The 21,765-nt window shown below is 49.6% G+C and overlaps 2 protein-coding genes across 3 annotated transcripts; one reads left to right on the top strand and one right to left on the bottom strand.

Annotated features, from left to right (window-relative positions):
- The first annotated feature begins 4,024 nt into the window (after positions 1-4,024).
- Positions 4,025-9,728, top strand: SLC16A8 (solute carrier family 16 member 8). The gene is made up of 4 exons (XM_059847871.1): positions 4,025-4,253; positions 4,754-4,897; positions 5,450-6,313; positions 8,393-9,728. Exons 1-4 carry the CDS (start codon positions 4,025-4,027, stop codon positions 8,782-8,784), a joined length of 1,629 nt encoding a protein of 542 aa, XP_059703854.1. The 3' UTR covers positions 8,785-9,728.
- A 1,597-nt stretch (positions 9,729-11,325) lies between these two features.
- On the bottom strand, positions 11,326-20,942 carry PICK1 (protein interacting with PRKCA 1). Of its 2 annotated transcripts, none has more exons than XM_059846436.1 (13): positions 20,887-20,942; positions 19,998-20,089; positions 19,302-19,413; positions 18,701-18,829; positions 18,511-18,577; positions 17,102-17,191; positions 16,637-16,690; positions 16,487-16,549; positions 15,984-16,117; positions 15,125-15,217; positions 14,240-14,290; positions 12,860-13,004; positions 11,326-12,611 (listed from the first exon to the last, which is right to left on the bottom strand). In XM_059846436.1, the coding sequence occupies exons 2-13, from the start codon at positions 20,036-20,038 to the stop codon at positions 12,370-12,372; spliced, it is 1,221 nt and encodes a 406-aa protein (XP_059702419.1). In that variant the 5' UTR covers positions 20,039-20,089; positions 20,887-20,942; the 3' UTR covers positions 11,326-12,369. The 2 variants fall into 2 exon arrangements, with proteins under 2 accessions (XP_059702419.1, XP_059702418.1); XM_059846435.1 differs by lacking the exon at positions 20,887-20,942 and adding an exon at positions 20,571-20,862.
- Positions 20,943-21,765: the final 823 nt, after the last annotated feature.

Below are 21,765 nucleotides of genomic sequence, written 5' to 3'. Positions count from 1 at the left end.
GCAGGCAGCGATTCCTTGGCTGCTCCACCTTGTCTCACTTCTCTGCTGGGCAAATGCCATGCAAAACCCCACCACCGCTTCTCCATCGTGGCTGGCAGCTGAGGAAGTCTCAAAAGCAGCTGCTTTACCTGTTTTGCCCCTTCCTGAAGCACGGGTACATGCTCTCCTCCTCCACTGCCTCCCTCCCCAGCACCCGACACCCCTCTGCCCGCTTCTTCCTGTCTTGGTCCCTCCGACTGAATCCATCCCTGCCAGCCTGCCCTGCTCTGCTGGGGAAAAGGCAGGGAGCCCCTGGGCAACGGGATTACCGGGGGATTCGGGCTGTGGCAGGCAGCCACCTCGTCCCCATTGGCTGGAAAAGCCTCTTAAAAGTGGAGAAGTGCTTTCTGCCCGCTCAGCACCCGCTAGTCTCTGCCGACCTGCAGCCATAAGCAGCTCCTGACCCACATCCACACTGGGGGTGCCGGGACACTGCTTGCACCTACAGGAGGCAAGGGAGTGCTCCACACAGGGTGCCCCCCCACATCTGCCACAGACAGCTCTGCTGGGCACCACTGGAACTGGAGGGAAGCAGGCTGAGAGGGGATTAGCTGTCTTGTGAGGACGTAGCTGCTCCGAAGGAAGGAGCGGAGTGCAAGAGACTGCTTGACGGGCGCTACACTCCTGCAGGCATTGTCCTGTGCCCACCATGGAGAAAAGATCCAGCAGGACCTTCTAACCAGGCATCCTCATCCAGAGCCGGGAAGTGCCAGCCAGCAGGAGAAGGAAGTGCTGTTGAGGGATCTGCTCAGCCTTTGGAGGCCCAGCTTGTGCTCGGGAGGTCATTGCTGCATTGCCCAGGTCAGTGCTGTGGAGGGATGCTGGCACCCTCACTCCAGCAGCCGATAGGAACAACTCATCCCGGGCCTGCATTCATTTAATTCTCTAACAAATGCTTTCCCAAGGCTTGTCTGTGGGTTGGAGAGGCTGGTGGCATGAATCCTGGGCCTTGCACTCAATAAATAGAGTCCCTGCCCCAGCTGTACTGCATGGAGGCACTAAGAGCATTTACGTGGACACTCCTGGGTGCAGCTTGTCTAGCACAGTGGGGATTTTCTGGGCATTATCCAGCACTGGCTGCACTGTGCTCTGTGTGTGTCCATGGACTGGCAGACACAGCTGAACCTGCTGTGGTCTTCACCCTTCCAGCCTGGGCTTGTGCCTCCTGGTGTCAGCACAAGTCTTCTTGCAGCCACCTGCAGCAAATTCTGTGGCAGTGCCTGCTCTGGCCCTGTGATGCACAGGGAAGGGCAAGTGCCCATGCTGATGAGCTTTTAGGTGCATGTGAACTCACACATGGGGTTTTTATCTGTGGATAAAGCTCCTTAACTGGGGACAAAATGATAGTGAGCTGTAGAGTGTGCAAAGGCAGGTGCAGGGTATGGGGTGTGATTGCTGTGAGCAGACAAGCATGTGTGTCATGGTGCTAGGAATGAGGCAGCTCTGAGCTGCCTGGCTCACAGCTGGCATAAATCTCCAGCAGAGCTGTGCTATGGCACATTGGCCTTGGAGGCATCTCCACAGCTGAGCTCCTCTGGTGCACCCTGTCATTTCCAGCCACGCCTAGCTGCAGGCAGGTAAGAGTGCTTTCATGCTTTGCTATGCAGCTCTGTAGCATGGAGCAAGTGGCTCCTGCAGAGGTGCCCTCCAGCTCCAAACTCAAACAAGTACTCACAGACATTTGTCTAATGGGCTCTTCAAAATCAGATGCCATGGGCTCATCATTGACAGGCAGTGCTACAAAATCTCTGAAGAGCATGTCACAGACAGACAAATATTTTCCTGCTAGGATGCTGGCAGGGAGCAGCAGGGTTGAGGGAAAGATGGATTACAATGTTTTGATTGATTAATTTAATTTACAGTGCTGGATGAGCTCAAGAAAAGTGAAGCTGGGAGAGGGGCTTGGGTAAAAATTCTCAGGCTACATTTGGTGGCAGCTCTTGAAGTGGCTACGTGCAGCAGATGGTGCAGTGGTGCAGCACCAGCTCTGACTGAGAAATCAGTGTGCTTTGGCAGCAGGTCACCTTTTGTACAGCTGGATCCAGCTTGTCAGTCAGCTGGAGCTGGGACAGGAGCAGTGGGCAAAATGGCAGAAACGGAGCGAGGCTGTTCAGTGTGACTGTCAGGGTGCCAGTGATCCAGGAAACACCAGTGAGGGCGAGATGGGGAAAGTATGGGTAGCTGGAGAGTGTATCATTACTCTTTTCTTCCTTGTAGGGATTCCTTGCCTTAAAAGTATCTTTATAGACCCCTGTTTTCAGTTAACGTGTCTGTCCCTTGCCACAGTCCCTGAGACCTGGGCTGGGAGGGAGAGATTAGAGTAGTCTGTGCTGACCCCAGTGGTTCAACCCAAGAGCTGCTAGGAAACAGCCATCCAGAAGAGTTGTCCCAGTCCTTGCTCAGAGCCAGATTCAGCTCCCTTTTTTGTGGCTCACAGCATCCTGAAAGTTTGGGGAGCTCTGCTTCAGGGACCCATGGTGGTGGCAGGCATCTGAGTGCTGCACTCTGTTTTTCCCCTGGAGAGGTGAAGGAGGGCTACAGCTGAGGGTGGCTGTGGAGTAGGACCACTCTTGCCAAGGAAGGGCCCTCTGCCTGGGGTCTGCCCCAGCTTGTGCCATCCACACTTTGTCTAAAGGATTTGCACTTCTCTGACATTCAGAGCAACAGCAACTATGGGAATCAGTTCAACTCACCCCTCTGCAGGGAGGACACCAAGAACAGGGACTTCCTTGAGAAATGCACCCAGATCCAGAGATCCTAGATTCTAGCTATGTCTGTCACGTCCATGAGATGCTTCCTGTCCCCTCAGCACTCTCTAGTCCTTTTGTGACTCCTGGCATTTCCCACAACTGCTGGTGCCAAGAGATGAGGACGCTGCTGCCATCTTGCAGTCCTTCAGCCAAGAGATCTGGGCAGGAGAGAGGAGCTAGGAGAGCTGCCACAAAACAGTGATAGGAGACAAACTGGACCCCAAAAAGCTCAGCTCAGACATGGAGAATGCCTGTCTAATCTACTTGGGAGCATCTGTAGTGTAAGTCCAGTGATGGGCTTGCATGCAGGTGTGGAAATAATCCTGGCTGACAAAGAAAGTGTGGCCAATGGTACTGGAAGGGGCAGAAACCTGGTACCTAAGGGAGAAATGAAAAACATACCCATAGCAGTCAGCTGGAGCAAAATTCCTGGGCAGCTTAAGAGCCCTGAGAGCAACTCACAAGACATCCCCTTTAATTCCCTCCTTCTCCCCACTTAGGCTTTGTTCCGGCCCCTCCGTGGACGTACAGAGCCCTAATCTCTCTGGCATGCAAATAACCACAGGTTTTTTGTGCTCTCCCCCTTCACCTATTTTGGAAATCTGGCCCCTGAGGGTGGGGAGGGGAGGGAGAAGGAGAGTGCCATGCACTGGGGCCTCCCAGAGGAAAGAACAGAGGGCTCAATGGATCTCCTTGCCTCACTGCTGGAGGTTTCTGTGGCAGGGCAGGTCCTGGAGGACTCCCCACTGGAGCAGACCAGCATGGGAGGGGCTCAAAGGCAGATTTTAGGGGGGAAAAAGGGTTCACATTGTTGGTCTTTGCCTCACCCAATCTGTAGGTAATGCTGGATATGAAGCAAGGGGGTGTGCTGCAATTCCTGATGCTGCATCAGATGCAGCACTCCAGGCTCAGCTGGGAGCCGTGACGATGCTTGGCTGTGTTTGGCCAGAGGTTATGGAGCTCTGGGCTGCCCCACTCTCAGGGAGAGCTTCCCACCTCTGCCCAGCTGAGGCATGACCTCACACCCCAAAGCAATCTCACCTCACGTGGCAGGATCAGGGTACAAAGAGCAGATGCGGCCCCTGATGAGCCTCTCAGAGCCTGGAGATGGTGGGCATGGAGAGAAACCTTGTAGTAAATGTTTGCTGCTTTGCTCTTCTCTTCTTGCAGCATCAGCAGACTTTCTCTGTTGCCCTACTTCCTCCCAGCCTGCCTTTCCATTCCTAGGTTAGAAGATGGGGAGACCTGACCCAGAAGAAGGGCAGCTCCCGGCTCCTGTGAAGCCCCCGGATGGTGGCTGGGGCTGGATCGTGCTCCTTGGCTGCTTTGTGATCACTGGCTTCTCCTATGCCTTCCCAAAAGCCGTCAGTGTCTACTTCAAGGAGCTCATGAAAGATTTCCATGTGGGCTACAGTGACACAGCCTGGATCTCTTCCATCATGCTGGCCATGCTCTATGGGACAGGTGATGCTTGGACACACTTCCCCCTCCTCAACTCACACCTTTCCCACTCTGCCATGGGCCCAGACCACATCCCCATGGACTCTCCTCATGCTCACCGGCCTGGCCATGAACCATGATGCAGAATAAAATTGTCCTACCACTCCTCTTCTGGAAATGTGCTGCATCTCATATCCCTGTTTCCTCTGCCCCAGGAGACCTCAGGGGTCACCCCACCTACATACTAGACAATTGATACAGGGTTTGCTCCCACTGCTGAAGTGCTGTTCCTATCACACCAAGCGCCAGGGAATAGGAGTCCAAAGGCAGGGCAGAACAGAAGCCTCCACACCACCAGCCCCTCTCCCTTGGCCAGGCCCAACAGATGTGTACCTAGGCAGCCAGTAGTGAGCTCCATCATTACAGCTTCATCTTCCCTGAGAGCCCTGCTTGGGCTGCCTGCCCCTTCCCAGCTGTCCTGTCTCCCCCTGGTCACCTTCTCTGTCTCCTCTGCTCCCTCCTAGGTCCAGTATGCAGCATCATGGTGAACCAGTTTGGCTGCCGGCCTGTGATGCTCATTGGCGGGCTGCTAGCTTCTGCTGGGATGATTCTGGCATCTTTTACCACCAACATCATTGAGCTTTATCTGACAGCTGGTGTGCTGACAGGTGAGAACCCCGGGATTTGGGGGATAACACAGGCTTACCTGGGGAAGAGCCAAACCCATGTCGTATTTCCCTTTAGCACTGCCATGTCTGGTACCACGTCTCCCTAGCCTATTTGCACATGCTGTGGGGAGCACCTAGTCCTGAATGCTGTGCCCGTGAGGGATGCATCTGCTGGATCTAAACAGCCAGGGCCTGTGGCTGAGAGACAGAAGAAACCTGTAGTGGTGTTCAGTGATCATGGTGACTGTGGCAGGCAGCATCAGTACACAGTGGCAGGGGAAAGAGGCAGAATTCCTGTGTAAGGCGCAGGTCCTGCCTAAGTGTGAGCACCATTACCTTATTCAAAACCAATTCAGGTGGACAGGCTGGTTTAGCCCATCCTCTGCAGGGGCAATCCACCAACATGAAGGCACCGAGGCTGGTGAGGAATACATGCATCCCATCATGGGACTTCAGGACTAGGATAGCCTGAGGGGAGTCTTCAGCTTGTTGCAAAACACATCTCATGTTCTTGCACTCCGTGTCTCCCTCCCGGCTCTCACTTCCATGTAGGTCTGGGTATGGCACTGAACTTCCAGCCCTCACTGATCATGCTGGGCACCTACTTTGACAAGCGTCGGCCTCTGGCCAATGGACTGGCTGCTGCTGGGAGCCCTGTCTTCCTCTCCTCCCTCTCTCCACTGGGTCAAGTGCTGCTGGAGAAGTTTGGCTGGCGAGGAGGGTTCCTTATCATGGGGGGCCTTCTGCTTAACTGCTGCACTTGTGGGGCAGTCATGAGACCCCTGGATATGGGCATGAAGAGGAAGATGGGGAAAGCTCAGGACAAATATGAAGCCAAGGAGATGCTGCCCATAGGAGGGAAGTCAGAGGAGGGGATCAGCACCACTGATGGAACCAAGAAAGGCAAGAAAGCCAAGAAGAAGCCCAAGAAAGGAAAGAAGCTTCTGGATTTTAGTATCTTCTCCAACCGAGGCTTTATCATTTACACCATCTCAAAGTTCATCCTGGTCTTGGGTCTCTTCGTGCCCCCCATATTGCTGGTCAACTATGCCAAGGACACAGGCGTTCCGGACACCGAGGCCGCCTTCTTGCTCTCCATCATCGGTTTCATAGACATCTTTGCCCGCCCAGCCTGTGGCATGGTGGCAGGGCTGAAGTGGGTCCGTCCTCACGTGGCATATCTGTTCAGCTTCTCCATGCTCTTCAACGGCTTGACAGACATCTGCAGTGCCAGGGCGAGCAACTACACGGGGCTGGTCATCTTCTGCGTCTTCTTTGGCATCTCCTACGGCATGGTGGGGGCACTGCAGTTCGAGGTGCTGATGGCCATCGTCGGCTCCCAGAAGTTCTCCAGCGCCATCGGGCTGGTCCTGCTGATCGAGGCTTTTGCCGTGCTCATCGGCCCACCCTCTGCAGGTAGGTGTCTTGCTGCAGGTGGTTCTTTTGGCTGCTCCACTGTATTGCAGGTACCGGGCATGGACACCGCACTTGAAGAAAGACCCTATTTCTCAACTTTAAATTTGCTCTAGAAGCTGAGAGCTCATCTCTGCTTTCACTATAAATGTTGCATAGAATCGTGTTAAGGATAGGATCAGGCACATGCTGCAGACAAACCTTTGAGAGTCTTCATTAGGACAAAGCAAGTGTCTCTCAAATTCTCCTTGGTGTCCATGGCCTTTTGACTGGCACTGTGAATAGTGATCTCAGTTTGTTCTGATCCCAATTCCAAGGCACAGGTGTTTTGCTGTCAGTCAAGTCAAAACAGTTTGCACAGTCCCCTGAGGCATTTGCTGGTAATTTTTCTAAGAGGATTAAGACACAGCTTTTCAGCCAGTCTAGTCTAGGTCACAGCCCCTGGTAAGGTCCATATCCCACAAACAGCCCATAAAAACAGGCTGTTGAATGGAGGTTGGTGTAGATTAATGTTAAGTATATGATCACATGTGAGAAAGCCAAATCATGCCCAAGGCTTATTTCCAAACAAAGTGTAGTTTCCTGATTTGCAAGGAAGAGTCAGGGACAAGACTATGGAAAATCCCCAGGCAGGAACCACTCTGTTGTTTCTTGCACACCCTTCCCTCAGCTGTAACACATAGGCTAAAGCCCATCATTGAAGACCTTTGTGTGAATGGTCTTCTCCTCAGCACAAACCACCAGTTATGAGTAAAACCTGCCCTCAGCAACTCCAACCAGTTCTCAAGTAAAATTTGGCAGCCAAGAGAAGACCCTCTTAAATGCTAACAATAATTCATGTCTCACTTCATAAGCTGTGGGGCAGTCAGCAGTCCCAGCCCAGGGAGGGTCAAGAAATATGTGTCTTGGAGGCAGCTGCAGAGAGATCATTGGGGAAGAGGGGGATTGAACAGCACCTTGCCCCAAGGAGCAAGGCCCACCAGTGGGGTGCTAGCAAGGGAATCCCTCAGCCCTCCTGCCTCAGTTCAGCTGTGCCTTGGTGCTGTGTGCACCTACAGCAGCACACAGACAGTGCGGGGTCACCAAAGAACCACGCTGGGGGCAGCCAAGTTGTGCTGGGGGCTGTAGGACCCCCCTGGCGCAGGAAGCCCGAGCGCTCTGACAACCCTGACGGCTCAGACTCAGGGAGAACAGTGCTCAGCTGGGAGAAGGGGGTTGAACAAAGTGGCTTTGTTTGGTGTAATCCTCCTGAGCTGCTTCCCGCTCCGTGGGGCCGAGGGGGTTTGGCACAGGATAAGCTGCACACACACACATGCACACGCACGCGCGCTGGGGCACGCCGGCTCCTCGCTCGCCATCCGGCTTGGCTGAGCAGGGGCACATTCACCTGCCCAGGAATTCACCACATGTCTCACATGACTGCTCCGGGAGGCACCTCGGCCTGTCCTGGGGCTGGTTTCTGTAGCACAGCAGGGACTGGGCTCACACGTGCATTTGGGAGAAGAGCGCAGCTCCACGGCTGCATCCTGACTGCAGCAAGGCAGCTGTTTGTGCTCCACCAGGGACTGGGAACTCTTCCTCCATTGCCAGCCCCAGTGGATACAGAAAATATATTGAGAATCTCTCTGGCACAGAAATCATCAAGTGTGGGCCAACCAGAGGGATTTCTCTGCCAAAGAGAAATTTGTTTTTCCCTTCAGAATGTTTTCCTGACATAACAGCTTAAGAAATAGCAATGCCTCTCAAACTTTCTTTTCTGAGACTGGCCAATCCAAATCATGAGAGGCTTTTCCCACCTTGGCAAGTAGAAGATGGCCTACCATGAAAGTGTTACGCTATTAATTATTTAATTAATTATTTAAGGTTGTCCAAACAAGGGAGAACACCAAACATGCACTGTTACCATACTTTCCCTGGAAGTACAGTGTGGCTCTTTCCCAGGATGATTTTTAGCAGCTTCTTGCTGCTCCCTTGAGGAATGGGTCCTCAGCCAAATGCCAGGTGTTGCCCACCTGCACTGGGCTGTCCATGCAGGAGTGCATAGACTGTATTTAACCATCTCATGTCTTCTCCAACCATCAGGCCGCCTGGTCGATGCTCTCAAGAACTACGAGGTGATCTTCTACCTGGCGGGCTCAGAGGTCGTGCTCTCCGCCCTCTTCCTGGGTGTGGCCAGCTACTGCTGCCTGAACCGAGGGAAGAAGGAGCCTCCCCCAGAGAACAACCCCACTGCGGGAGGGGGGAGCGACACCGAGGAAGCCGAGTCCGACGTGCAGGAAGCCGAGGAGCACAGCAGCGACAACCACCAGCCGGCCCACAGCACTGACAACGCCGTGGCGGTGGCCAACGAGGAGGCCAACCATGTGGCAGAGGAGCAGCGAGGGGAGGGAGGCGGCTGTCCGGCAGGGGATGGGGAGGTGCTGGCACGAGATGGCTGCAACGCTGACCAGATGGTGGAGAGGGACAGTTTTTAGCCAGGGCAGAGAACAGGGATGTATAAAACTGGCCTTGTTTGCAAGCACCTCAGTATGGGAGGGTAGGTGGGATGCGGGGAGCAGAAAGTTGGGACAAAGGCAGGTGTAAGAAATAAGAGGGAAAGGTATAAGAATAGCTGGCCCTTATGTACATAAGTCCTCAACCTACCCAGTGATACGTCTGCTTGCATCCTGCACCCATGCTGGTACAACACAGGCTCAGAACAGCCCAAACACCAAAAAGAAAAAAATAATAATAATCTTCCCTCACTTTCAAACCAGCCCTGGAGAAAGTCTTCCGAAGAGGCTGCCAAGGACTTTCCTTTTCCTTCTGCATTGTCACAACAACACAGAACACAAACAATTAGAGACTCTTTGTAATCAGATCTGGTACACTCTGTTCTGGTGTCAGTGTTTCCTTCCCCCCACTTCCATGGTCTGGATAGTGTCAGTCTCTCTGGCAGCACATTTAGAAGGTCCAGGGGCACCAGCATAGGGGTAGACACCAGGCTCTCTGCAACACCTCCCTCAGGCACTGCCGAACCAGGAGGCCACCAGTCACAAGCACCTATGCCTGGCACATCTTTTGTGGACAGTAAAGCTGGGGCAGTGACACCCGATGCTGCTTCCCCAAGTAGGGAAGCGCTGTGTAAGAGGCTGCTGCTGAGGTACAAGAAGAAGACACCTAAGAAAGGCTAATGCCATTAGGTGTGCAGCTGCAGCACGGAGCCTCGCTGACAGGAATAGCACCAAGCCAGCTTTATCTAGGCTCAAGTGAGCCCCGTTGACGTGTGAGGGGAACAACTTGGCCCCTGTGGGGGCGGGGGTTTCAAGACAGGTAAGTAACCACGTCCCAAGCAATTATCGACTGAGCAGGAATGGCACCAGACGTGCCTGTGTTTTCCTCCTAAATAGAGAAAACCTCCTTACATAAAGGAATCAAAGGTAAGGCAGAAGGACAAGCCCCAGTCCCTGAGGGCCGCTAACGAGGGTGTTGGAGCACGTGGTAAAGCAGGCGTGACCCCCCTCACCCCCTGCTGCAGTGGTGGATTTCTAGATTCAGAGAGGACAACCTTCCCTGGCATGCTTAAAGCACTTCTAATCTGCTTTAGGACTGGATCTTTTATAAACACCCCTGGCCAAAGCTGTTTCTTCCGGTTTCCTGAACTGCTTCACCTCAGAGACCCTGGGGGAACCTGTGACTATAACAGGGATCAAAAACTAAGCAGAGGGCTACAGGGAAGGCAGCTTGTTGAGCCACCAAAAGTTGTGTTTCATTCCAGACCAGACAACAAATTAATGGGTAGTTGGCAGGATCCATAAAGCCATTTAAGCACAGCAGGGGAGCGGAGACATAAAGGAAAGGGTTTCATTCCAGGTGCTCCCAAACAAAAAACAGCAGTAAGTGATGAGCAAAATGAAGCTGTAGAAGAATATCAGTTTAAGAAGAGACAGAACTGGAAATTGGAGGGAAGAAAGTAAACCCCATGAGGCTGTACTGTGTTCCACCACAGCTAACACCACTGTTAGATCTGATATTGAGCTAGTCATAGTGGTGACTTTGGGCTTTTTCCTACTCAAACTCACGTAGAAATATCCCAAACAAGACTAAACCCCATACCAAACCCCAGATGCAAAGCTCTGGGAGAATGAGAGGAGCAGCAAAGGTGCTGGGGCCCTGCAGACATTCATCCAGGGCTCTCAAAGCTTGTTTTCCCTCCCAGCAAGGAAAGATCGCTGTTTCTGCTCAGCCAAGCTGCTTTGCAGCTCTTTCCCCAGTAACCCCAGGCTGGGCTTCCCTTATTCACTAGTATGCCCTCCAAGGAGCTCACAACTTCCCAGAGGTCCAAGGTCCACAGCACGAAAACAACTGCCCTTGTCAGCCAGGCCGGTCACTAGAACAAGGTCCCCTCTGTTTCCTTGTCACAAGCCAACATTTCCCACTAAGCCTCCCGCTCTTAAATTATTTTCACAAAAGCAAATAAAAGCCCTCAGGGTACGAGGTCTCACTACAGACAGTGCTGCAAGATTCCCAGACCTCCTCCTAAAAAACCCAGCTATGCTGCTTTACACTTGGTTTCAATGGCTTTCAGGCAGACTCCACTGAAGCGTTTTCAGTTCCCCTTCAAGTGCTTCGTGTTTTGGCCCAATAACTCTGAAAGAGGATCAGGGACTTAAGCATCGGCTGAAGCTTGTGATGGAACAGCTGAGCTGTGTGGAGAAGCTGGCCCTGGAGAGGGACAGGGATGCCTCCTTGGGGGGGACCGAGGCACCTGGTGGCCTTTAAAAGGCTGGTGTTCCCCTGGGAAGCTAAAATGCAGAGCAGCTGGTGTTACTGGCCTTGCTGCAGTGTTTATAACTCTCTTCCTCTGGAAATCTGCGCTGCACTGACTACCAAAGGTTGGTATAGAGATTATGCACCAGTACAAGAAAAAAACGGCCAGCACATGACACCCATCTTCCCAAGATTATACCTTAAGATTAAAACCAATGGAAGATAAGCAAACAAACTTTTCATAGAAAGGCATGAAGGACACGTAATGAAATGTCACGTTTCTTTATTACAGACAATAGTCACTACACCAGTCTGTTTAAATTCTCCAGAGCAGCTTGACCATGGATGGCTTTTTTCCAGGCACCCACAGAGATGAAGAAGCTCCAAAAACAATCAAAGAGAAACACAAATTAAAAAAAAAAATCTTGATCATAAATTAATGCACTTAAATAGCTTCTCCCATGACCACTAAAATGTAATGACAGAGAAGTCAAAACCCCTGGCCCAAGAACACCACCACTCCTGGCAGTTGTGCTGCCCATTAACAGATAAAGGTGCCATCTGCATCTGGGATTGGCCCACAGGGATGGAGGGAGGGGAAGAGAAAAGGAAGGAGGAAAAAAGCACCCTCACTTACCTCAACTTTCCTTTTCCCCCTTCCCTTGTGCTAGGGAATGGGAGGATAGTTACTGCTGCTGGCTGGCCCAGAGGCAGCACAAAATAGCTGTGCAGAGAGGAAAGCACACCAGTCATTCTTTATACTAAAAAATCCCAAAGCCTATTCCTCTCTCCACAAGGGCTTGTGTCTCCTTTCTATTTTAAAGATGGGGTATTTCTATCACAGTCCCAAGGTGGATCACCAGAAGGAGCTTGAAGACAGCAAGCAATGATGCCAACACTTCCCCATAGCACAAGGGGAGGATGGAAGGGGGCTGCTCTAACCGTTTGTAATCATCTCCAAACCCTTAACCAGCTTCTGTGTGCCAGAGAGGAGTGGTGCTGCCCCCGTGCTCAGCAGAGTCCTGCCTGCACAGGGGCACATGGTGGTGTAGGAGTGGCTTTTCCTCCCCACACTGCAGTACCTAGGTTGGGTACCAGAAGTCTCCAGGGGCAAAAAGAATTATCCAGGCAAACAAGCAAAGGAAAAGAGAGGAAAGCAGAGGTTGGTCCCAATCCAACCAGCTACCCCACCCAAAGCAGAGGAGGAATCCCAGGCTGGACACACAGAGAAATGGCAGAGGATGAATGGCCATGTGAAATACATGTTTTCATAAGTCTGCAGAGTCCTCCCTCTGGCCATGCTGACACACTCAGGCATCATCAATGAGCTTCTCTCCATTTGCATCCTCCCTCCCGCTACCCTCTCTCTCGCTTTCTGCTTCTTCTTCCGCCCCATCTGTGTACGTGTCCTTCTGCCCATAGCTGAGAGTGGTGCGGGCAAGGTCCACCTCGATTGGGAAGACATCCGCATCCCGGAGCACGGCGTAGCAGTCGTCGTAGTACTTGGACATCGTGGAGACAAAACGCTGGAGCTGGAACACGATGTCCTGCACTGCAGAGGAGACATGTTGGGGGGAAAAAGCGTAAAAATTTCCTTCCCAAACAGTGTGAAGGCTGTGATCAAGCCTCCCTTACCAGTGTTAGATACCATCTCTCACACATTTTGCCCCTCAGGGCTGATGTCTCAGGTACAGCCACAAAGGAGCTCTTCAGCAAAGAACTGAGCTGTCTTCTGAGCTGAGACAAAGGAGGAACACAAACGCCAAAGTCCTGTCTGCTGAACTCAGCAGTGGCACTCACCATGTTTCTGGTCCAGGAGCTCTATTTTCTCTAGCACGTCCTTCCTCATCTTGGCAAAGCGCGTGCGAGCCTCCTGACGGCAGCGCAGGATGAGGCGGTACTCGTAGTTCCCAGTGCTGACCCGGTAGAGAGGCTCACCCAGAGCCTGCCAAAAACACAGCGCCATTTTAGAGACTCCCACAGTAGTGCTTGCACACAGTCTGCCTACCAGTGTGGACTCACTATGGCCTTGGGTTATTACAGACCTCTCAGGCACATGGGAACTGCTGTCAGGTAGCAGGAACCAGGAGGAACACTGAGCCATGTCAAAAACTGGCAGTCAGTGGGGCCACTCTGAAGGCCAAACACACCAACCATGGTAAAGAAAAGCATCACTACTAAGTAAATACAAAAGGAGAGGCACCTTTCAGCCCAGCATGGAAAGGTGGCATGGCTTCTTACCTGGACTAGTAAGACAGGCATTAAGAACAAGTTTATATCAAGCACACAAAAATTCTGCCCTCCTCTGTAAGATTTTCCCTGTATGGATTGCAAAATGAATTACATATCAAAAGAGGGAACCCTCTGGTATCTACAAGCATCCAGACACCATGCTGGACACCAACATATACAGTGACCTGCAAAAGTGTGGAAAGGGGTTAGCTCTGTCAGCAATGAAGCATCCTTCCCTTGCACCTGTAAAACAACATACAGAAAAATCTGTGCTACAGACTACAGCTCCCTAACACAAACTGCATGTGCCAAAACCCAAAGGTGCCACTCTGCTGGGCAAGATGGGATTCCTTCCTTCCCATTTAGAAGGAAACATATAATGAAAGATTGTGTTAGGAGTTTGATTCTTGCCTGGCACTTGGGAACTAGGCATTCCAAGAAATCAAATGCCTGCTCTGAGGTTGATACTGAGGATAAAAAAAGATGTTACTTTAATGCAGGGAAACTGGAATTTATAGGATACCTTTAGCTATTTTAAACAAAGCTGTTAAGGATTAAATTCCTAAAACTCTAAACTATAAACTCCCTATTGTTAAGAGATATCCTTTAATCAATTTCCTTCACTTATAAATGCAGCTTCACATGCATTTTGCTACAGAAAAGCTAAATCTCCATTTCTAAGAAACAAGTCTTAATGATAAGCTGTACACTACACACAAATGGAATCTGTGAAGATAACACCTTAATCCTCCTTGCATAACCTAATAGTACTTAAACACTGAGAAAGGCAACCACTGAGCAAACAAGCTGCAGTGCTTCCCAGGTAGCATTTAAGGATCCCCTATATCTAATACATTAAGAATAAATGTATGTAATTCCTTAGGATGCATTCACTAGCTTGGGTGCTAACAGGCACAGGAGTATTTTTGCAATTGTACTGATACTCACAATGCAGCTGTACTCTTCATCATCCATCTCTTTGACTTTCAGGCAGTAAGACTTTGCAGAATTAAAGATTAAAAAAAAAGCAAAACAAGAAGGAACTATTAAAAATTAGAAACAACTTCATTATCACCCATACCCATGAGGTTGCACCATTCCAAGCCTTCCTTCAGGGGACAGACTGAAGAAAGCACAGTGGGAAAAATCCAGTGTTCATCTACTCTTTGGGAAAAGACAGTACAAGAAAAGTATGAGACGGGAATAAATAAGAAGGGAAACAAAAAGATTATTTGCAGGAAGGATTGATGTAGGAAGAGATTCTGCCATATTCCCTTGCCTTAGGGCTGCAGCTCCAAGTACTGCTCTCAGCAGGTAAAAGGAAATAGATTCATCCAATTAGAGAACAGGTGCACTGAGCAATCTTACCCTTTCTGGGTAGAAAATGAGGGCTGAGTGGAATGAAGGAGGGAAAAAAAAAAAGGCAAGGTCTAAATTAAAGCAAATATGACTTGACAGTTGTTTGCTTTGGCTAAAGAAGGAGTGTCCAAAATTACCTGAAAAATATGTAAAGGGAAGCTCTTTAGAGGAGTTCAATAGTCTAAGTTGGAGAGAAACTCTTTAGAAATAAATCAGGAAATAATTCTGATCATGTAGAAAATAAGTCATATGGTGCTGTAAGATCTTTCTTACTAGTGAGAAGTGTCAAGTTAAAAGCAGGTATCTGAATCTGAGTAATCTGTCAGTAAACAAAGAACTAGAAAAAACAGGGCATTCTCTCATGGATTATGGAAGGATGGATATGTGTTCATATAGGTTAGATGTGACTTTCAGGATGATTCTATGAAACTTAATTTCAACCAATACTTAGAGAAAAAAAAAAAAGCAGCTCACCAAATATTCAAACTTGACATCCAGGTATTTTTTGATAGTCAGCCTTGTGTCAGGAATAGCTTTATTCAGATAGGTATTCAAGTCAGTGAGCATCTGCAAGAGAAAGACCCTCTTGCTGAATTAAGACTAAAAAACATGACTACAATTCAAGTGCAACCTTCTACCCAGCACAGGTCACGAGGCTGCCTCAAAACTTTTCTTTGAACTCCAGCACATTTGAAAGAAAATGTTTGATCACAGCTCAGAATGGTTAGAGCCTCCTCTGCCATCACTGGCAAGTGGTTCCAGTGCTAGAAATGCTTGCCTCACTTCCAGCCTGGATTCATCTGCTTTTGACTCGTTTTATTTTCAGCTGGTTCTGGAAACAGCTCTCCCTGATTCAAAGTTTCATGACCCAGCATCATCTATCCAACAGAGCACTGAAAGTGGTGCCCAAATCAACACTTAAATTCTCTCTTTGCTAAACTAAGTGCAGAGATCCCCTGGAGACTCTCACTCAAATATATTGATTGAAATTCTTACATTGTTCCTGGTTTGCTTGTCTGAACTCTTTTAGTGACACAATGCAGTTATGGGTACCAATATCAGGTACTAGACTGGTAAGTGAAACAACTCCCTCATTCCCAAAAGAAAAGGAGAGGAATACACCCACATGCAGAAGTCACAGGGACAAGGTTGATATATTCATTATGTTACCTCTCAGGTTCTTTTCATTATCAAGAGAATTCCCAGAAGGAAAGCAGACAAGGATCCTTCTTCCTTTAATGAAGGATCCTTCTTCCTTTAATGAATGAAGGTTTCTGCCCTTCTAGATTCCACTCCCCTCCAAACCCTTTACTCCTGTGGTCAAATTCTTTACCGGCTTAATTGTTTTCAGAAGGTGAATCCCAAACTTCTCAATGTTGCGATGGGCATCAGCAAATTTCACAAAGGCTTCACTGGCAGCTGGTTGTGGTTCCCGTACACCAATGACAGAGAAAACATCTCCAAATGCTGCATCAGCAGAATAAATACAGATGAATAAAGAGGTGAACGCTGAGAAAAATCTAGTCTCTAGTATTAGAAGTCTCTCCCATAATCTTACAATTAGCTGGGGGATGATGCTACATGTGGGAAATAGTAAAGGTAAGCTACACATTGCCTAAAGACCAGAGTTTGGCAGGGCATTTCCCCAATGTCTCATGTGAAGGACAGGGCCTGCATTAGCACTATGACTGGTAATACAGGACAGCAGCCTTTCACAGCTCATTTCTGCAACCCTTAGGTTTTTTTTTGAGTGAGGGAATCACACATCCAAGTACTGACAAAAACTCCTGAAACTGAAGGTCAAAGATTTGTGCTCTCTTTCCTAAAATTCTTTACCTCTGTGTGTTTGAGATAGCTCAAAGAAAGCCCTGAGAAGACTCTTGGTGTGCTCTGTCAAGCCTGTGAGGGAAGCCAGAAAAAACATTTAAGTCACTTCACTGGAAAACAATCTCTCCCATCTGCTGTCTGATGGAATACCAAGTTTACCTTTGTATAACTCTGCAGTCCTCTCCAGTTCCTCTAATCTCTTCACTAGTCCATCTAAATAGAAACAAGAATCAGAATACAGAATTATAACAGTCACATTCAGAACATGGTTAAGACCTGATCAGGTGAAAAAATACCAGTTTCATATATTTGGTTCAAGTTTCCCTCATCCCTTAATGTCTATCCTGTGATACAACATGAGAAGCTGCAAACTTATTTTATAGCGTGGGGTCATCATCTACTGGCATTCACTAAGTTGGTCCCTGCTTTAAATTAATCTGACCTGAGATAACATTTAGAGTGGCCACAAGGACAGGTTGTATCACTCAGGAAGGGCAGAGACAATCACAACAGCAAGGCAGAGCAGAAGAAAAGAATGTGGACCATGCAAGCAACAATAAAAAGCAGGCAAACACAGGAGAGTAAGCATTCCATTAGGAAAATGTCCTCCTGGACAATACCTACCATTGCAAAGTATGGCTCGGCTTAACCCCAGGGCATCTGCTGTCCCCGAGCTCATGTTCTCTACCAGCCGGTGCTTTACCTTCTTCAATACTAAAGGCCAAAACAAAGTGACAAACCAGCATCAGGGTCATTCCATGGGCATGAAAAGCTCAGCAGCATGTTTCACTGGTTTTCCAGGCATGGGATAAACTGCACTTAACTCAGTATTGAGGCAGCAAGAAGAAAGAATACTATAGAAAAAGGGCACTCTGGTCATGCATAACACGTTTTCTAACTTGTCTGTTCTTGCTCTCACATCCTAAATACTTCAATCAATAGAGCTCCAGCAATTATTTTGGAAGATTGTCCCAATCAATCAGTTTGCTATAAGCAAAGCACTTATCTTGATATTTGGAACTAAACTTTGGTTATGCTATCTACTGTAGTACTTCAGCTGAATCCGGGAGATGAGGCTTTCGGGAGATGAGGCTGACAGACAAACAGGACTTAACACTCAGTGTTGTCTCTTTCCTTACTTTTACCTTTTGAATCCTAATTAAACCCTTTTGCCATCTCTTGATGGAATTTCTGCCTTTGGTGGTCATACCCTACAAATTACTATGAGAGTACAATTACAAGTACCCTACAATTACTATGAGAGACATCTATGCCCTACTTGGAACCAGATGACTCAGTCACCTTTATTTACAGGCAGACTTGCCTGCAGATCCCAAGAACTCAGCTGAAATCACAGTGCTCTGAAAAACACCATATTCTCATCACACTTCTGTTTTCCCAGAAATCCATCTCACTATTCACAATTTTCCAGAACTCCTGTCAATTTATTAGCACCATAATCGCCAGGGAAATAAATGAGAGCAAAGAGAATGGATACATTTTGGTGAAAGTGAGAAAGGCAGACCATATAAAGGAGACGGCTGTGTAGGCTTAGTTCAAAACCAGACACAGTTCAAAACCAACAAAGGCTCTCCTGTCTCCCATAAAACTTATGTTTGTACAAAACTCAGTGTAGACAGGCATTTCATCACTGTTCTCCATGGTTAGAAATCACCACCAATGCCTTTCAATTGACACATTTCTGTGTACATTTCAAAAGAGGTCAGCCTAACTTATAGGTATTAAAAATAAATTAATTAAATTATTATGCAGTTGAGATTCATCATCCATGCTAAACACAGCACAGAAAAACAAGCCTCCCACAACAACAATTAAGTCTTGATTTAACTTTCAAGCCTATTTCAAAATGTCAGAGAAGGATTTTTTTTAAACCTGAAACTCTCTTTGACAGTATCCATTTGAAAACAACTGAGTTAAGAGCAAGAAAGGAAACAGATTTGGTTTTAGCTGGGACCAAACTTTCACCCTTCTGCATCATTTTAACACTCTAGGGAGAAAGAAACCAGTCTTACCAATATCCAAAGACTTGCCCTGCTTTGGGTCAGCCTGAAGCTTGTTGTAGTGTATTGTCACTTCACCCTGCAGAGAGAGCAAACCCCAAACTGCTGTGCTGGAAGCAGGCAGCAGCAGCTCCCTTTACCCAAGGACAATAAGCTGCCAACTACGACCCAGAAGCTCCAGTGGCCCCCTCCTACCTCTCACCTTCACCATCTGTATCATCTTGGCCACCTCCACTTTGGTCTTCCCTTTGACGGATTTCCCGTTGACTCCGGTGATTTCATCCCCGGCCGCTACGGTGCCATCTAAGGCTGCTGGAGTGTTATCGAACACCTAGGGCAGAGCACAGGCAGCTCCAGGCAGGAGAAGGGCAAGGCAGGGCTGAAGAGCACAAACCAAACAGCTGCACTCCTCCTACTTAATCCACTTCTACTCTATCCATGGTGAAGCTGCAGTTTTCCCCCTTTCCAAACCAAGAGGTGGGCTGATCATCTTGTTCCCTCAGGAAGTTCTTGCTCCTAGGATGTGCCTCCTGGAGCACAGGATTTCCTGTGTTGGGAGTGTCACACTGTTCCCCTGTGAATTCTAACATGCTCTCCAAGGAGAAGGATAATTCTAGAAGTCTTAATTTAATTCTTCCACACCTACTAGGTACTAGAGTAAGGAAATATTTTCACTGGAAAGTGAGATGTCATCTCCCACTTTGAGAAAAACGAAGAGCATAGGGCTCTCTTTCCACACTTCCCATCTCTCAGGCCAACACTGTTTTAAAAAGATGGCTTGTTTTTCCTCTCCAGGTGCCCACCTGGACAATGTAGAGACAGGGGCAGTACTGTGCTCCTCCTCCAATGCTGATCCCAATCAGGTTCTGAGAGTCCTTCTTCAGGGTCACTGTCCCCGGTACAGTGGGGATGCCCCTACCAAGAGAAAGGAATAACTGAGCGTAGGCAGAGCTGCCTGCACATGAGGCAACTCCAGTATCTGAGTCAGTACAAATGGAAAACATCACGGGCACTGCACATCTGAATTCATTCCCTCACCTCTGCCACTGAGTCTATCAGCATGGGCCAGCAGGGAGACCTTCTGTGCCATCTTTTTCTTGGGATTGCATGCAAGGATTAGAGGTGGAAGAGACACCCTCATCCATGGCTAGACACTGAAGAAACACTATCACGCTTTAGCACTTAGTGCTGGGGTGAGAGGACAACTTGCACAGCACAAATGTGATGCAAATCAAGTGCTCTATGTTAAATGCAGGGCAGTCACTGCAGAGCAACACAAATATTCTCCTTTGCTCACCAGCACAGCGATGCCTCATCCCCACTCTCCAGAGGGAGCAAGAAATCAGCACTGAACAGGAAGGCTGATGTTCAGCATCACATGTTCATGTCACACATGACAGTGTCACACAGAGGTAAATTTATCAACTCTCATGAGGCCTTGGTTGAGCAGCCTACTTCTATTGTAAGAAACACCAGGAAAAGACAACTGAAATACTCACAGCTTATCTTCCTCAATATCATAGTCCAAATCTGCAAACATTGTTTTGGTTCAGTGGAGTCTGTTTGTCTGAAGCTGCTTATTCCAAACTCCCTGGGAAAAAGAACAGAATAAACCAAATAAAAGAATGATTGCAAAAAATGATAGAAAAAAAAAAAAACAGAGAACCAGCCTGTCACCCTAATCAATTTCCTTTTTCTTTTTCGGAATGCCACGTTGTGGTCTCTGCTCTAATATCAAAAGATGAAAAATTAGTCAAGTGTCCCAGGTTCTCTGCTCTGCATGCGACAGGATGAAGCCCTCGAGTTTGAATGCTGCATGTTCCAAACCCAAGACTGACACATGTGCAGCGTTTCCAAAGTACAGAACAAAACGTGGTCCCTTCCCACAGCTGCTTCTTCCCACGCTCGACCTTGCACCACGGCTGCTAAAATACTGTTTTATCCCCGACATCCATCGCACATCTCCGTGCTCTTGACTTCAGAGCAAGTCACTTTCTGACGTTCACCGCCTGTCTCGGCAGGCCGTGCTCAAGCTTTCCACCGAAAGCCTCATTATTTCCCCATGCACAAACCTCGTTTCCATTTAATTTCGGGCAGCGATTAGCTGGCACGTTTGAGTTCAGCCCACCCTTCGGCAGCACCCAAGGCACGGCGACGCCGTGAGGGTGGCCGCCTCCACCACACCCTACCCTGAGGGACCAGGGCTTCACCGACAGCTCAGCGTGCCGCAGCCCTCGAGGCGGGGCTGGGCAGGGCTGCGGGCAGGGGAGCGGGCAGTGCCCGGCCGGGCAGGGGGCGAGCGCAGCCCCAGCCCTAGCCCCAGCCCGCCCGGCGGGACCGTCCCGAGGCAGCCGCGGGGGGGCGTCCCTGAGGGGCCCCCAGGCTCACCGGAAGCGGCCGCGCGGCGCCGTCAGCCCCCGCCGGCTACGTCACCGCCGGCGCCGCCCGGAAGCGCCCGGCCGAACCCCGCCCCCCGCGCGCCCGCCGCGTTGCCATGGGGACCGGGGGAGCGGGGCCTGGTTAGGCCGGAGACATGGGGGCTCGGGGGTGCCCTGATCGCCCTCTGCAACCCCCTGAAAGGAGGCTGTAGCCCCGTGGGGATCGGCCTCTTGTCCCAGGCAACAAGAGCACATAGTCACAAACTGCACCAGGGGAGGTTTAGGTGGGAGATCAGGAGGAATTTCTTCACGGAAAGGGTGTTTGGGAATGGGAATGGGCTGCCCAGGGAGCTGGTGGAGTCACTGTCCCGGGGGGTGTTTAAGGAAAGGCACTCAGTGCCACGGTGTGGTTGACACGGTGGTGTTCGGTCACAGGTTGGACTCCATGATCTCAGAGGTCTTCCCCAACCTAACTGATTTGGTGGTTCTGTGAAATTGCTTGGCACAATCACCATCAGCAGTGACCCGAGGAAGCACCGGATGGCAGCGGATGTGGAAGCCAGTCAGCACGGCTGAGTGCAAAGCCACTGCACCGCCACGTGTGCGGCAGTCACCAGGCTTCCACGCCTTCTTTGCCATGTGTGTGGGGGCAGTGGTTGGCTGTTCAAATGGTTTTCCTGCCTCCATCATGACAGCACCACCACCGGGAGAATGCTTTGATTTCCCAGAGAAATGTGGTCGCCTTGTTGCATTATGTGTCATCTTTTCCAGCTGCTCCTGGCTTCTGAGCAACTACGGGCTTCCAAACCCTAATTACTGACGCAGATCAAAAAAACCCCATGACCCCAACACTGTGCTCTTTGAACTGAAAACTCCTCCGTGACTCGGA

The sequence above is a fragment of the Haemorhous mexicanus genome, chromosome 5 (genome assembly GCF_027477595.1).
Source record: "Haemorhous mexicanus isolate bHaeMex1 chromosome 5, bHaeMex1.pri, whole genome shotgun sequence".
NCBI classification, from domain to species: Eukaryota; Metazoa; Chordata; class Aves; order Passeriformes; family Fringillidae; genus Haemorhous; species Haemorhous mexicanus.
Note: the sequence above shows the minus strand (reverse complement) of the source record. Positions and strands in the feature narration are given on the sequence as shown.